Consider the following 14,319-nt stretch of genomic DNA (forward strand, 5'->3'; position numbering starts at 1 on the left):
AAGCTGGTGCCGATGCTGCCGGTCCCCGGACCATGCCTGAGACCCCCTGGCCTCGGTTACTCAGCAGTAATAAACGGCCCTCATACCAGCGGCTTAATACAACAAAAACGTGCTGCTGCTGCCCCTGCTACCCGCTCATCACAAGGTGGCGGGGGGCTCACTGGGAACCTGCTGATGACACAGCCCCTCTGTGAAACGTGGCTGGTGCTAGGCAAGAGGGAAGCCCACCGTCAGGCTGGAAGAGTCGGACGCCATGCAGTCATCGGTGGGAACGAGCCCCACGCCTTCCCCCACCCCAGCCACAAGGAGCCAGGGAGGCTGATCCTGCTACACAGCTGGAAGGGTAGCACTGGAGAGCTTCCAGAACATTCCCCCAGGGCTCCGATGGCCCGGGGTGAAGAGTGAGGCTGGTACACGGTGGTGCAGATGCCTAGCAGTTGCCAAAACGCACCTGTCGGGCAGGTGCCCAGCCACATTCCAACATCCTCCCAAGGGCACAAAGCTGTCCACGCCAGCCCCGGCCACTCCCGAGGGATGAGCTGCACCTATGGATGGCCGGGACCGTCCCCTCCTTTCTCTGCTGTGGCCAGTGTCATTACCTCCAGCAGTCTGGGTGCCCCAGGACTGTATGCAGTCCCGTCTGGGAGGGGCCTGGCCACCCATAAGAAGATAGCCACTCACATCTGTTTACGGTGGAAACAGTCAGCTTAATTTATTGAAAAAACTATTACAATTATTCCTTTGTTACACCGGTTTAGAATAGTTTAAGATATCCTTTCCTGGGCATTACAATGAAAACTTATGACACATCTATCAGATCTTTTGAAAATGTACAGTGTGTCACTTGGCATGGTATTTCAAAGGGCCTGATGTCCTAGAATCTTTATCTTGTGTTTTTCTGCTTACCGTTTTTTCTTTTCACCAGCGTTTGTCCATTGATTATATATATATATGGGGAGGAAAAAATAAAATTACACCGAAAGAATTTCTGCAAATATAAGAAGTAATTTTATTGCAATATACTGTGGCTAGGGTGGTCTGGGGAGAACGGGACACGTTTTGAAGTTCAGTACAAATTCTGACAACTTGGAAGGGACCACAGAGGAAGAAAATGACAGAATCAAAGGACAAACCGGATGGGATGAGAAATCAAAACAGAATCACATGACCTAGACACAGTCCCCAGGGCCTGGCGGGGCAGTCCTCGGCTATGGCTTTTCTTTTGAAGGGCGGTGAAGGTGACAGTCACTGGCACATGCTGGCATCCTGGGCTCCAGAGACTCTCCAAGCCAGACTTTTCTTTGGCAAGAGCAAGACTTATTTTCCAGGGAAATTTGGAAAATCTGCGTTGATGGTGTTTTGTTCCTCCTGGGCGGCTTGGCTGTGGCTTCCCAAGCTGGAACTACATTCTGGTGGGGGGTGGGGGACAGCACCAGAGGGCCCAGCCTCCATTTCCCACGGGGGGAGGAAAGGGCACTAGACCCGGGCAACTTTTCACAGTGAAGACATCGCCTTTCCCAGCTGCCCCTCGGGTCCTCCGCCCACAGACGGCAGCCCCCCTGACCTCAACGGCCAGAAAAGGGTTCCCCAAAGGGGACCTCGCCCACCTGCCCTGAGCTCCAGAGCTGCTGATGCTCGCATCCAGGACATTTGAGACGGGAATCCAAATCGGCTGCTGGGGAAAGAAGTGCTGCAGGCAGCTCTGGAGAGACTCAGAGTTCATTGCACATTTCTCCATCTGCCGAGACAGCGCAGGGCACAACTGAACGGCTTGGAACAGACACGGAAATTAGCACCACAAACAGTCAGGGACCAAATACAATCCGCTCTAGTCACGCCGACGACAATGCAGGAAGAGCTTTTTATTGCTTGTGTGTGTTTTCAAATCAAGTAGGCACAACCCAGGACTCGTTACGGCCCTCGGGAGTGGACGCGCCAGGGTGGGAGGGCGCGGGAGGCGGCGTGCTGGGCTCTCTGGCCCCGTGGAAGGGAAAGTGACATGCGTGATCTTAAAGTCCTCGACAACAGACTGTGGAGGCAATAACAGAATGAAGCAGGGAGAACGAGGCGCGGCCAGGCACCCCGGGGCGCCTTCAAGGAGACCTTAAAACAGATAGCACCACGAGAGAGAAGTGTAAAACATAAGCACCAAATTTCATCGCGTTATCACCTACAAAAGTATGTGGTTTCCCTGCCCTGGACACTCTCCCATCAGGCTCTGCAGGAAGAAAAATGGAAAAGGAAGCAAATAAAATTAATCGAAACCTGTGTTTTAGTCTAAGTGCATGTAGAAAAAGTAAAATATCAAAAATTTGTTCCCTCCCTATTAAAAAAAGCCTAGAGCAAATCAAAACCTGTCTGAAAGGGGGCACTGGTACCTGCTTTTCAATGGCAGCATAAATTCTTGCTGTCCCGGGCAAATTTCCAACGTATTGCACATTCTTGGCCGGGGCGGGGTTGGGAAGACTTCCTATTTCTGATCAGAACTGTGCCGCAACCCAGCATCCGGGCCTCGCCCCTTCTGTCCGTAGGGCTGGGACCCGGCTTCCGTGCGTGATTGAAAGCCAGGCACACTTAACATTTATAACAATACAATACAAATATTTACTTAAAACTCACAAAAACATAAGCACCTTTAATCCATCGGGAAGGCACCTGCAGAATGACATTTGGCCTCTGAATGGACCGTGTTGGGGGTTGTTAAAAACGGAGGCTTTGGTGACGGTGGGGTGACCTTTACAAGGCTTACCTCGGAACGTTTTCTGAAGGTCAGGGGAATTACACATCTGCAAGTTGAATTTAGGAAAAAATAGAGTGTCCAAATCTGGCAGTCTCTCCCCCAACCCCTGTGAACTATTCACAAGCAGGATTGGTTGGGTGATCTGGGGGCCGGAGGCGTGGCCCGGCTCCCGGGGCACGTGGGTGTGGGCCAAGCGTGGGGCAGGCCCAGGCGCTGGGGTGCAACTAGGTCATGTGATTCGGCTCCGGGGGGTCGCGGCTCCTTCCCTCTGTTCTCTCCGGGCTGGGGTCCCACACCCCGTGGTGCGCGGTGCAGATGGAGTCAGGCGGGAGGGGAGGGAGAAGCCTTCACTGTCCAGGGTCAGAACGTGCGCGGGACACTCACGAACGAACGGCATGCTGAGGTCACGAGGTTGCTCTCGGGAGCCCGGGCTCCGCGGCTCCTAGCCCATGAAGCAAGCCGGCCCCACTTCAAATCCAAATTTCTGTGACGCTTCACCGAAGTCATTGAACATGATGTCCACGATGGGCACCTGCCCCACTCGGGGCGTGTCGAGCTCGAGCACCGTCTTCTGGTAGCCTTTCTTGGTCTGGGGAAGAGGGAGACAGGTGGCTGGTGGTTAAGAACAGTGGGGGCTCCTGGGGCTGACTGATCGCCCCCCACACCCTGGCTGGCTCCGACACCCGGGCTGGTGTCCTGCCTCCCACTCCCATGGCCGCACTTGGCCGGGCAAGTACTGGAGGAGACACAGCTGATCAGAGCTCGAAGTTAACCCCTGTGGACCCCTGTGCAGTGTGCACTTAACTCCCATGAGTCCCCCTTGCACAGGTGGGAGGGGGCGTGGGACAGGTGTCAGCGAGGGGACGGGACCCTCCCAGGGCTGCAGGTGTAGCTGTTCAGCCCCTCCCACCACGCCCAGTCGGGACACATTGTGACACCCAGGTATCTGCTTCCAGGCAACCCCCCAGGACCCAGCACCAGCTACAGAACAAGCAGGGCACCCTGGAAAAGAAAATGGGAGCGGAAGTCATCCAAGGTGGCCCTGGCAGAGCCTTGAGCCCCTACGATGGCCCGCCTCACACTGCCTTAGGCACGCGGTGGGCTGGGTCCCTCAGAAGTAAGAGGAGTTCACCTGCACAAGCATGGGAAGGGATGGGGACCTTACACACCATCTGGTCCAGAGGAGTCTTGGGTAGACTGAGGCACAGAGGGCCGGGGTGGCGATGAACCAGTGGCCTGCAGGGTGAGTCCGCACCGATCCCTTGCTCAAGCCAGCACAACCCTGGGCACTGGGGTCGGGGGACAGAGCCAGGGAGAGGCCTCCTCCCTCCCAGAACACAGGTAGCGAAGGTTCGAGATTCTTTGGTCCCTCTCCAGTCACCCAAATGTAACTCCCAGAGTTCAGGACATTTATACCTGAGGCTAAGCTGGCCCTGCTGGCCCGTCAGCTTCCCCCAAGACAAGGGCCCCGCACGCCGCACCTTTCCCACAAACCAGGAGCCTGCAACACATCCTGGACAAGTGGCTTAGGCCACCTCTGACCCAGACCAGGTTTTACAGTCTCAGCTGGATCTGGGCCTGGGAAGGATCTCCTTCCACTGCCCCATCTGCAGAAGAAATGATGGCGTTTGGCACAAGGAGGCTGGCAAACTTGAACGTCTTGCAAACCAGAGAGATGAGCAGAGGGCCAGCCAGGGTGCCCTCCAGGGTGGGGGGCAGTGTCCCCAGGAGGCAGCGTGGCAGAGGGCCCAGCACAGGCTCCCACGCCAGAGACTCAGATAGCAGCCTTACTCTGCCGGTGATCCGCTCCCTGACCGACGTGGACGGCGTGGCTGGCTCAAGGGCCTTATTCTCCCTGGCCAGGATCTTAGCGTTCGAGTTCCCATGGATGGTGTTAGGAGGTGGGGCCAGTGGGAGCCGAGAAGAAGCCTCGTGAGTGGGATTAGTGATCCTATAAAAGAGGCCCCAGAGAGCCCCTTGCCCCGTCTCTGCCGTGTGAGGGTGCAGTGAGAAGCCAGCTCTCTGCAGCCTGGAGGTGGGCGCTCACCGAAGCCTGCCCTGCCAGCAACCCAGCCTCCAGAACTGTGGACGACACGTTTCTGTTGCTTGTGAGCCACGCAGCTGGTGGTTTTGCCATGGCAGGGGATGGACTAAGACCCTGAGCCGGAACCATCTCCAGCCACGCCACTCCCAGGCTTCTGACCCTCAGACAGAGGGCGATAACAAACATCTGTGGTTTTAAGCTGCTAAATCTCGGGGGCTAATTGGTAACAAGCAATGGATCGGCAACACACCATCTGTGACTCGGTCTCCTCGGCTGGAAAATGGTTATGCCAACATCGCAGGGGCGGTGTGAGAGCGAATGACAGCTCGCCTGCCCCGCACGCATTCCTGGTACCACCTTCCTGAGCGTCTCTAACTTTACCCCCTGCTCCTGCCCACTTCTCCCCAGGCCCTGCCCTTCCCACAGGCCTGCCTCGAGGGCAGCACCTTGCTCCTCACTGTAGCTGGCTCAGCCGGCATTATTTTCAAGCTGGGATTGGAACTTCGCAGCCGACGTGAGTTCTCAGAGGGCTCATTAACCCCAGGCAGCTGTGACCCCAGCCCAGAGAAGCTGATTCCGACGGGCTGAGGTGGAGCTCGGAATTCGCACTTGTAAAAATGGGTGTCTCCGACGATTCTGACGGCATGTTAATGACTGGCCTTTGAGAAACGCTGTCCTAGAGGATGTCACCATGGGGCCCCTCGGACTCAGCAGAGGCCAACTGCGGGGCCAACCGCACCCTGTGGCCAGCTCAGCCCTGCAGAGCGCAGCTGGGAGGTCCTGCCTCACAAGCTCACCTGGGTGGCCACAGCTCTCCCGTGGAGAGGGACGGCCAGGCCAGTCGCAGCCCTGCGGTGTCTGGGAAGGACGGGTGGGAGCGGGGCTAGACACAGGATCTTCAAAGATGGGCGGCCACCCAGACATTCCAGGGGATGAAACCCTGGTGGGTACGGACCCCCTCGTCCTCCCCGCAGCGAGGAGCCAGAGACCACCCCTGCCTGTCTAGCCCCCTCTCCTCAGGCCCAGTCCCACCCTGGGAGTCCAGTGAGATGGGCCAGCCTGGCTTCACCCGGCTGCTAGCAGGCGGCACTGTCCTGGGAGCCAGTGACTGGTCAGCAAGCCAGCAGGACGGTACCTGGCCTTCCTCGTCCACCCCGGGAGGGCGGGCAAGCAGCCCTTCTCAGCGGAGGCATTGGTCGCGGCTTTCCTCGGCGGTGGCATCAGCCTCTCCCCGGTGGGATGGGCCGCGTTTGCTGAGCTGCGGTGATTTCCTGGGATTTATGGGACCCCTCTGCTCCAATTATCAGAGCGCTTAGAGAGGGGCGTATTTAAAGGAGGTTGCGGCAAGCCGCTCCGTTACCCCATTATTCCAGAGACATAAATCACCATTACAGGCCAGAAACGGCCCCCCAGAGGCGCGGAAAGCTGCACAAACCCCAGGATTTATGCGGCGTGGCGCCTGGGCTCTCCTGCAGGTTATTTGTGGGTCTCCGTCGGCCCGCTCAGCGGCCCCGTCAATCAGGCGCCCCAGCCAAACGATGCCCACGTTGGAATTCCAATTTTTTCGGCCGTTATTACAATATGAATCACGCAGGCCTCCGGGGGCTGAGGCAGGGCTTTCGCCGCGGGCCTGAGTTTGGGGCGTCAGGCCTTCTGCAGGAGCACCCGTAACTAAACGAGAGGGTTGTGACTTTTCAAATTGTGGTTGGGCTCATCAGGGACTGGGGTCAGCAGGAGACGGGCAAGTCCAGGCCAGCGTCCCTGCATGCCACCCCACGGCCGCCCCGTGCCCCAGCTCCACGCTGCTGCTGCCCACCCGCCTGCCCACACCTCCTCTCCAGCCTGGCCGCAGAGCCCGCCCCTGCCGTCAGGGGTTTTGCAGTTTTCAGCTGTTCTCTCTTCGCCTCTTCACAGTCAGAATCTTTGCTTTGCCAAAGTAGCGGCTTTGCCTCGCCCTGCCCAGCCTACAGTCTGGGGATCCCGTGACCCCAATCCCGCCTCTGTACTCAGAGACACTCCAAAGACAGTCGGGGAGCTCAGGAACGCCCACTGTGGGGAAGGCAGAGAGCGAGCCAGGCTCTCCTCTTGGGCTGGTACCTGCCACGCTGGGCGGCTAACCAGACCCATGCTGCCAGCCGCCCGAGGGGATGGCGCGGTCTGGACGGCAGTGGCACCTGGTTCCCAGCTTCGAGGTGCGGTCCTCAGCCCCAGTGGTGCCAGCTTCTTTGCGTTCCACGGCGGACAGGAAGCAGTGGGTCCTCTAAGAGCCTGCAGCAGGTGGACCCTCTGTGCTCCCTTCAGGCTTTTGCTCTGTGTGTTGAATGCTGCTTCTCCATGGGGGAGATTTTGCCCCCTGGGAGATGTGTCTGGAGACATTGTGGGGTGCCGTCACTCTGGAGGGGGCTCCTACTGGCATTTGGCGGGTGGAGGCTGAGAATGCCAAACAGCCTGCTGTCCCCTCATCACAGAACCGCCTGGGCTGGGGAACTGCTCTCCAGCCCGGCTCCCTCCGCATGACTGATGGGACCAGACCAGGGGGTGATGGGCAGATGTGACAGGCAAGTAGACTTGAGCGCAGTTCTCAGAAGAGCTTCCTCATCCTGAGACTGCGGCCATGGCCTGGGCTGCTGTCAACTGAGGCATTCAAGGTGCGGTGCTGCCAGGAAGGGACTATGGTGAGAGGAATGCTGCAGAGGGAATTAGTGAGTCTCAGCTCTGCCACGCCTGGGGACCCGAGGCGAGTGAGCCTCAGCTCTGCCACGCCTGGGGACCCGGGGCGAGTGAGTCACTGGGCCTCAGGTTTTGCGTCTGTCGAATGGAGGGAAGGCGTGCATTGCAGTTCTCATTTGGAAGTAGGGAGTTTTTGGTGGGGTTTGGCACATGGAGGCTGGCATAGTTGAGTGTCTTGCAAACCAGTGGCCACGCTTCCCCAGAGGCCAACAGCACACCCTCATCACGGGGACACCCTGGGCCGAGTAGAGGCCTTTCTGCTTGTGGAATGAAACAGATCCCAGCTTAACCCTATCCCAGGACGCCGGTGGAACCAGGAAGTCGGGTTCTGAGTCAGAAAACACTGTGGAAGACCTCTGGGACCTCCCAGAAGTGGGTTTTGCTGATGGAATGAGTAGGGGCAGGAGCTTCAAGAGGAACTGGGATGAAAGAAGTTGGATCTTCCAGAAAGCTCTTAAAAGCAGCAGGAGCCTGTCTAAGCCAGATTAGGGAGCCGGGATCTGGCCCACCCTTTAACCACCATGCATCCGTCACGGCGGGGACGTCTTTCTAGCATTGTCCTCCAGGGAACATTCCCCTCTCTGGAAAGCTGTTCTGTTTCCTTTACCAGACAACACCCACTGGGCCAACTAGTTTCCCTTTTTGCCATGGAAGCCAGGAAGCTCAAAGCCAAATTCAGGGCTCTGTCCCTCCAGGTCCTGCCTCTCCTTTACAGGGTTCCTGATTTCTCTTTGCCTCTGTGTTTACTGCCTTACACTTGCGGTCCATAGTATCTAAACGTAGTCACAGGAACTAGGGCTTGTAGTGGGTCAGACACAATTCTGAGCTCTGAGGCATGGTGCCGTGGGCTCCCCAGAAAGCCGTGAGGCGGGCGCTATGTTACCCTCATTTGAAGAGGAGGGTAAGGTCCCTGGTGTTTTTAAATGCCTCTTCCCAGGGACCGTCAATCTCACACACAGATGAGTCGGCATATTCCATAGTCAGATCCGAAGCACTGACCCTGACCAATCGCAGAAGGCAGTGGAGGCCGGGAAGAGAGGCCGAGCAGTCCTGGTGAGGACGGCCCCCGCTGGGCACAGCCTGGCCGGGCAATAGCCCTGGGGGACACGGCTTTAATCCTCAGTGAGGCCCTCGGGCAGCAGGGGAAAGGAGCTGAGTTTCAGATGCAGGTGTCTGCAGCGGTGCTGGGCAGGGGAGGAGGCGGAATTGGAACCCGGGGCCACTGTGCTCCTAGGGGCCTGGCACTCTCCGTCGGCGCCACCCTCTGGCTTTCCCTCCTGCCTGGGCTCTGCTCTGAGGACCCATCTGTTCTGCTCAGAGGAGGCACCCTGCAGGGCCGGCTCTAACGCCAGCCCCGTTCCCTTCAGCTGCCCTGGGTCGGTGCCATGGCGTGGACATCTGTCCCCTCCAAATCTCCAGGACAGGTGGCCATATCCCAGACCTGTGCGACAGCCCTAGGTAGATGGCAGCCCTGGGAAGGGCAGTCCCGAGGGGACCATGGCGGGGGTGAGCTCAGCTCACTGGGTAGGGAGCAAGAAAGGCGTGGATGTCGGAGGCCCACGGTGGGGCAGAAAGGCGGGGACACCAGGGCCAGCACCTGGCCTGAGTGCCCGTGAGGTCTGATCAAGCCTCCCTCCACTCGGGCCTCCGTTCCCTCGTCCAGAACAGCTCACCCCGCGCGGAGCGGGCCCATGGCCGGGCTGTCCGGAGAGCTGGCACCTCAGTCTGCAGAGCGTTTCGGACACAGCCGTGCTCTCGGGAGCAGCCCCGGCTTAGTTCTGGCCACTCCCCAAAAAACCCTGTCCGAGCAGAGGGAGGCTCTGAGCTCCAGACTGGAAGCACAGTGGGGTCCTCGCTTCCTCACTCCACGCCGCAGCCCTGGACAGAGCGAGGGACCGAAGCCCCCCGGCTTCTCGGCCAGGTCTCAGATTTCCCATCCTAACCCACAGAGCTCTCAGAAGTTCCCGGAGCTCTGGCTACGTCGTGGGCTTAGGATTCCTCATGTCCCCGCAACTGTGGGGCTGCCTGGGGTGAGAGCCTGGTCTGGGGCCCTCACCGCCCCGCAGTAGGCAGAGTGGGGGCGGGGAGACCTGGGCGAGTGGGGCGTGAACCCCACGTGGGCGTGAGCAGCGGCGCTGGGGCGGCGCGGACACTCACAGCACAGCCGTCCACCAGGGCGTGGATGTAGGGGTTGTTGTCGTAGGACATCTCCTCGTCGTTGGAGCCCAGGAAGCGGATGGCCTTGTCATAGCTGCCCGTGGCTGCGTCCTGCCAGGCCACCGACTGATAGCAGTGGTAGGTGACGTTCTGGTGGGCAGAGGCGCTCAGCAGCCGCAGGAAAGTCATCTGGACCACGCCCACGGGGTTGCCCTCGGCGTCCACGTAGGAGAGCTGGGGGGACAGGAGGGTTAGGGCTGAGCAGGATGGGGACGCACACAGCAAGACAGGCCCGCATCCGCACTGCCCTGGGCTTCACCCACACTGTGGTCTTCTCGGGGGCACCACCTAGAAACACACTGCACCCACAGACCCCCTGAGGCCAGCGCACATGGGCTCTCCTGGGCGTTCCCAGGAACAAAGGAAACCATGCCTCACATCCTTCAGGGCCTTAAATAATCCACCCACTCCTCTTGGCCCGTGCTTATCCTTCAGAGCTCAGCACCTGTGCTGCCTCCTCCAGGAAGCCCACCCGGATTAGATGCTCCTGCACTTGCTCTGTGGCTGGTGGCTGCCCTCCCCAACCTTAGTTTGTCAGTGTCTGTCTTCCCTACCAGACTGTAAGCTCGAAGGGGGCAGGATGGCATCCTTCTTGCTCACTACTGGCCCTGGTACCCACCCAATAGCTGCCCCAGTGTACACATGAGAAAGCTCTGCTGCATGGCCAATGGCGGACAGCGTCTCCAGGGCAGCACCCACGGTAGTGCCGGCTGCAGCTGCCCTCCCTGCACGTCCACCCATAGCCCTCCTCCCCTCCCGCCACCTGGGCGCCTCCATCCAGATGGTGATCTGGGTCTGCCCGGTCTGCATGTGTTGAGTGAGCAGAGAACCACTCTCTTAAGATACGCCTTGCATGAAGACCGGTCCTCTCATCCCTGAAACACGGAGCTCTGCACGCCATCACTGGATTGGGGCACCAGGAGCAGCTGGTGAGGCCCGGTTTCCCCTGAGTAGGGGGTGCAGGGCCAGAGAGGGGCATGAGGTTCCCTGGGTGAGGGGAGGGGCGTGGAGCCCCCAGCTGCAGCACACCTCTCCTGATCCCTGAGCCTCTGCATGGCTCCTCCCTCTGCCTGAGACACTGCCCACCCAACAGGAGGGGCCCCACTGCTGTCCTTTGGGTGACAGCCCAGACCACTGCTCCTCCCCACTTCCAGCCTCTAGGGCTGGCTTAGGGCATCTCAGCCCTCCCTGTGTCCCTCCGCTCCAGCCCTGGTGCCCCGGCCCTGTCATCATCCCCCAAGGCCAGCGAAGGAAGGTGCTCACAAGATTATGTGAACAAAGGAGCATCTGCTGGGTGCCCAGGATGTGCAAGGCCCTAGCCAGGGAGCCCGTGAGAACCTGGAGCCAGAGGGGCACGAGGCCTCGGGGGGTGAGTGGGCCAGCTGCAGGGAGGTGCTCGGGGAAGGCGAGCCTGAGGGAGGGTCAGGGCTGTGCGGATGGCGGGGGTGACCAGGGGCCCTCTGGGAGGCACGGGGGTCTCAGATGATGTCTGGCACGGCCGCTCCAGAAAGGCCACTCCTCCCCTTCCCAGAAGCGTCCCCTCAGAGCAGTGTGTAGGACTCTGCGACCGTGGGTGGCCCATAACAAACGCCAGCCCAGGGCTCTAGTGACAAGGACTCTCCCTGAAAGCCTCCCAGTCTCTGCACAAATCCAGGGAAGGCATCAGAGGAGGACACTGTGCAGCTGCTGAGGTGGCCTCTCCAGCATCACGAGCTGGGTAACCAGAACCGGGCTGCTCGGCTCCGCCAGGCCAAGGCCCCAGCAGGGCATCCTGAGCAACACTGCGTCTCACTTTCTGCAACTTGGCGGCAAACTCGAGGTTTCTGAAAATCCTGACACGGCCAGGGACACGGATGCATCTTAGCTCCCCTAAATGTCACACATCTCTCCCGGCCTGTGCGGGACCTCTCTGCAGGGAGGGCCTGGCTGGGTGGCCGGCCTGTCCTGTTTGCGGTGTCAGGGAATGAAGCAGGCTAAAGCCACTGAAGCCAGCGCCCGAGACCCACTCTGGGTGCCGTGTTTCGGACCCTGCCTCTGGCCTGCTCCGAAAGAACCCCACGGAACACGTGGAGAGAACTGAAATCAGTATTCCCACGAATGTCTGGGCACAGGGAGGGGGAGGAGGCTCAACACACCGCAGCACCCACTTTTCAAACAGATGTCACTAGAAAGAGCCCAAGGTGAGCGGCCGGCCCGGGGCCTGGGCCTTCCCAGGGGCGAGGGAGCATGCTGCTCCCCAGGGCCATCGGCGAACTGCGCTCTCGGACGCAGCCACGAAAACCTCACAGGTGGACCTGCAGGTGAACGGTGAATACCAACCGACAGAGGGGCGTCCGCTGCTCCTTCCGGAGGGAACGTGACTGACTGGAGGAAGGGTGTGCCACAGAAGCAGCGGTGGGCGGCGCCGGACACAGAAGGACCTGAGGCCCCGGTGCCCATGCGGTGGCAGGCGGCAGGGGCAAGGAACGCACTGCCCGTATCGGAACCCCAGAGGCCCTGCTCTCCTGGTGGGGGGTCTCTGCGGTATTACCTCAACACACTGCCTCGTGGGGAGCCCTGCCCAGACACAACTCCCATTGCTGTCCTGAGATGGAGTCTTGCTCTGTCCCAGGCTGGAGCGCAGTGGCGTGATCTGGGCTCACTGCAGGCTCCGCCTCCAGGTTTCCAGTGATTCTCCTGTCTCAGCCTCCCGAGTAGCTGGGATTACAGACACCATGCCCGGCTAATTTTTGTACTTTTAGTAGAGATGGGGTTTTGCCATGTTGGCCACGCTGGTCTTGAACTCTTGACCTAAGGTGATCTGCCTGCCTCAGCCTCTCAAAGTGTGGGATTACAGGCGTGAGCCACCGTGCCCAGCCCATTTCTGTATTATTATTATTTTTAATAGGGATGGAGTCTTGCTATATTGCCCAGGCTGGTCTCAAACTCCCAGGCTCAAGTCATCTGCCTGCCTTGGCCTCCCAAAGTGCTGGGATTACAGGCATGAGGCATTGAACCCGGCCAAAAAATCCAATTTCTTTGAGAAGAGGCCCCCATCTATCTCTAGTCCACGGATGATATTCACAGGGCTGGAAGTAAGGCTGTGGAAAGATCCTGAAGTATGGGGATGTGTTCCCTGGGTCGCCCCTTCCCCCACTCCTCACCACGGAACAGGACGAGAGGCAGAAGTGGGCTACTCGGGCTGAAGCCTGCGAATGAGGTCTCACAGTCACTTCCTCCACGTGAGGAAAACGGGCTTTCTCCTTTTCCCATTTGGGAGGGTGCCGTGAGCGGCTCTTTGTGGAGGCTGAGCGCTCTCACTGAAGGGAGAGGGCAGGGCCGAGGCCGGGCGGTAACTACCCACAGGACTGCAGAACGGACCCTGCCACCTTGGTCCCCAGCAGCCTCACCCCCGGGGCCCCTTCCCTGCCTGACCCCACACCCAGCATCCCCTACGCTCTGTCCCTCCGGGCCAAGCAGCCCTGGTCCCGGTGCCCCCGAGTGCTTCAGGTCCTTCTGTATGCCAGCAGCTCTGTTTGGAACTCAGCACAGATGCGGTGGGAGAAGGAAAAGCAGAAGGAAGAAAGGAAAAACAGGACTGCAAATACACAGCAAACCACAAGATGGGAAGCCTGCAGAAACGTGGCCAGGGGAGCGCAGACCCTCAGAGCGTCTGCAGAGGAGCTGGCGATGACTTCAAATCAGCAGCAACGAGCGCCGGGGATTAATACCCAGCCGTGAGTGCCCTCAGGCGACGAGACGAGGGGCTTCAGAGGTGCGGACAGGGCAAAGGTGGCTTGGGGCCGGTGCTCTGGGTCCTTGGGGGAAGGATGGCCTCCGTGTCCACCCAGGGAGGCTGGGGCTGCGGCCGGGATGCAGCAACCTTCGGCAAGTGGTCAGGCTAGAAGCCGCAGAACCCTCGGGCTCGCTTCTAGTGAGCATTTGTGAGTGGGGCCACTAGATCCCAAGAAGGGAGGGGAAGAGAAGGAGAATCTGGGCCATAAATGGCACCCCGAACCCATCTGTGTTCTAGAACTTTGGCCCTTTAACTTGCGGGGAGAAGAGACAGAACTTTGCTCTTTACTCCAGGAAAGGGCCCAAAGAGAACTCTGGTGGGGTTCCCAGGGGAGCTTCACGGGGCACGGTGGGTTCCTAGGGGTGCTCCGCCCGGCACGGCGGGGTTCCTAGGGGTGCTCCGTGCGGCACGGCGGGGTTCCTAGGGGTGCTCCGTGCGGCACGGTGGCTTCCTAGGGGTGCTCCGCGCGGCACGGTGGGTTCCTAGGGGTGCTCCGCACGGCACGGTGGGTTCCTAGGGGTGCTCCGCGCGGCACGGTGGGTTCCTAGGGGTGCTCCACGCGGCACGGTGGGTTCCTAGGGGTGCTCCGCGTGGCACGGTGGGTTCCTAGGGGTGCTTTGTGTGGCACGGTGAGTTTCTAGGGGAGCTCCACACGGCACGGTGGGTTCCTAGGGGTGCTTTGTGTGGCACGGTGGGTTCCTAGGGGAGCTCCATGCGGCAGAGGCAGCCGCTGGCCTGGCATCAATGCATCTAAACTGGCGCTTGGGCGCTACACCAGGCACAAGACACTCTCCTGTGCGGTTCCTTCCTGGG

General features: G+C 59.7%; 1 protein-coding gene across 3 annotated transcripts in view; it reads right to left on the minus strand.

The window, feature by feature from the left end:
- Positions 1-985: 985 nt before the first annotated feature.
- The window catches only part of COL5A1 (collagen type V alpha 1 chain), a 192,544-nt gene continuing 179,210 nt past the window's right edge, over positions 986-14,319 (minus strand). For all 3 annotated transcript variants that reach the window (XM_074394534.1, XM_010352242.3, XM_039461528.2), the window contains 2 exons: positions 9,672-9,905; positions 986-3,329 (listed from right to left, as the gene is read on the minus strand). In XM_074394534.1, coding sequence (XP_074250635.1) covers positions 3,183-3,329; positions 9,672-9,905 — 381 coding nt within the window. In that variant the 3' untranslated portion in view covers positions 986-3,182. The remainder of the gene's footprint in view (positions 3,330-9,671; positions 9,906-14,319) is intronic.

The sequence above is a fragment of the Saimiri boliviensis genome, chromosome 2 (genome assembly GCF_048565385.1).
Source record: "Saimiri boliviensis isolate mSaiBol1 chromosome 2, mSaiBol1.pri, whole genome shotgun sequence".
NCBI lineage: Eukaryota > Metazoa > Chordata > Mammalia > Primates > Cebidae > Saimiri > Saimiri boliviensis.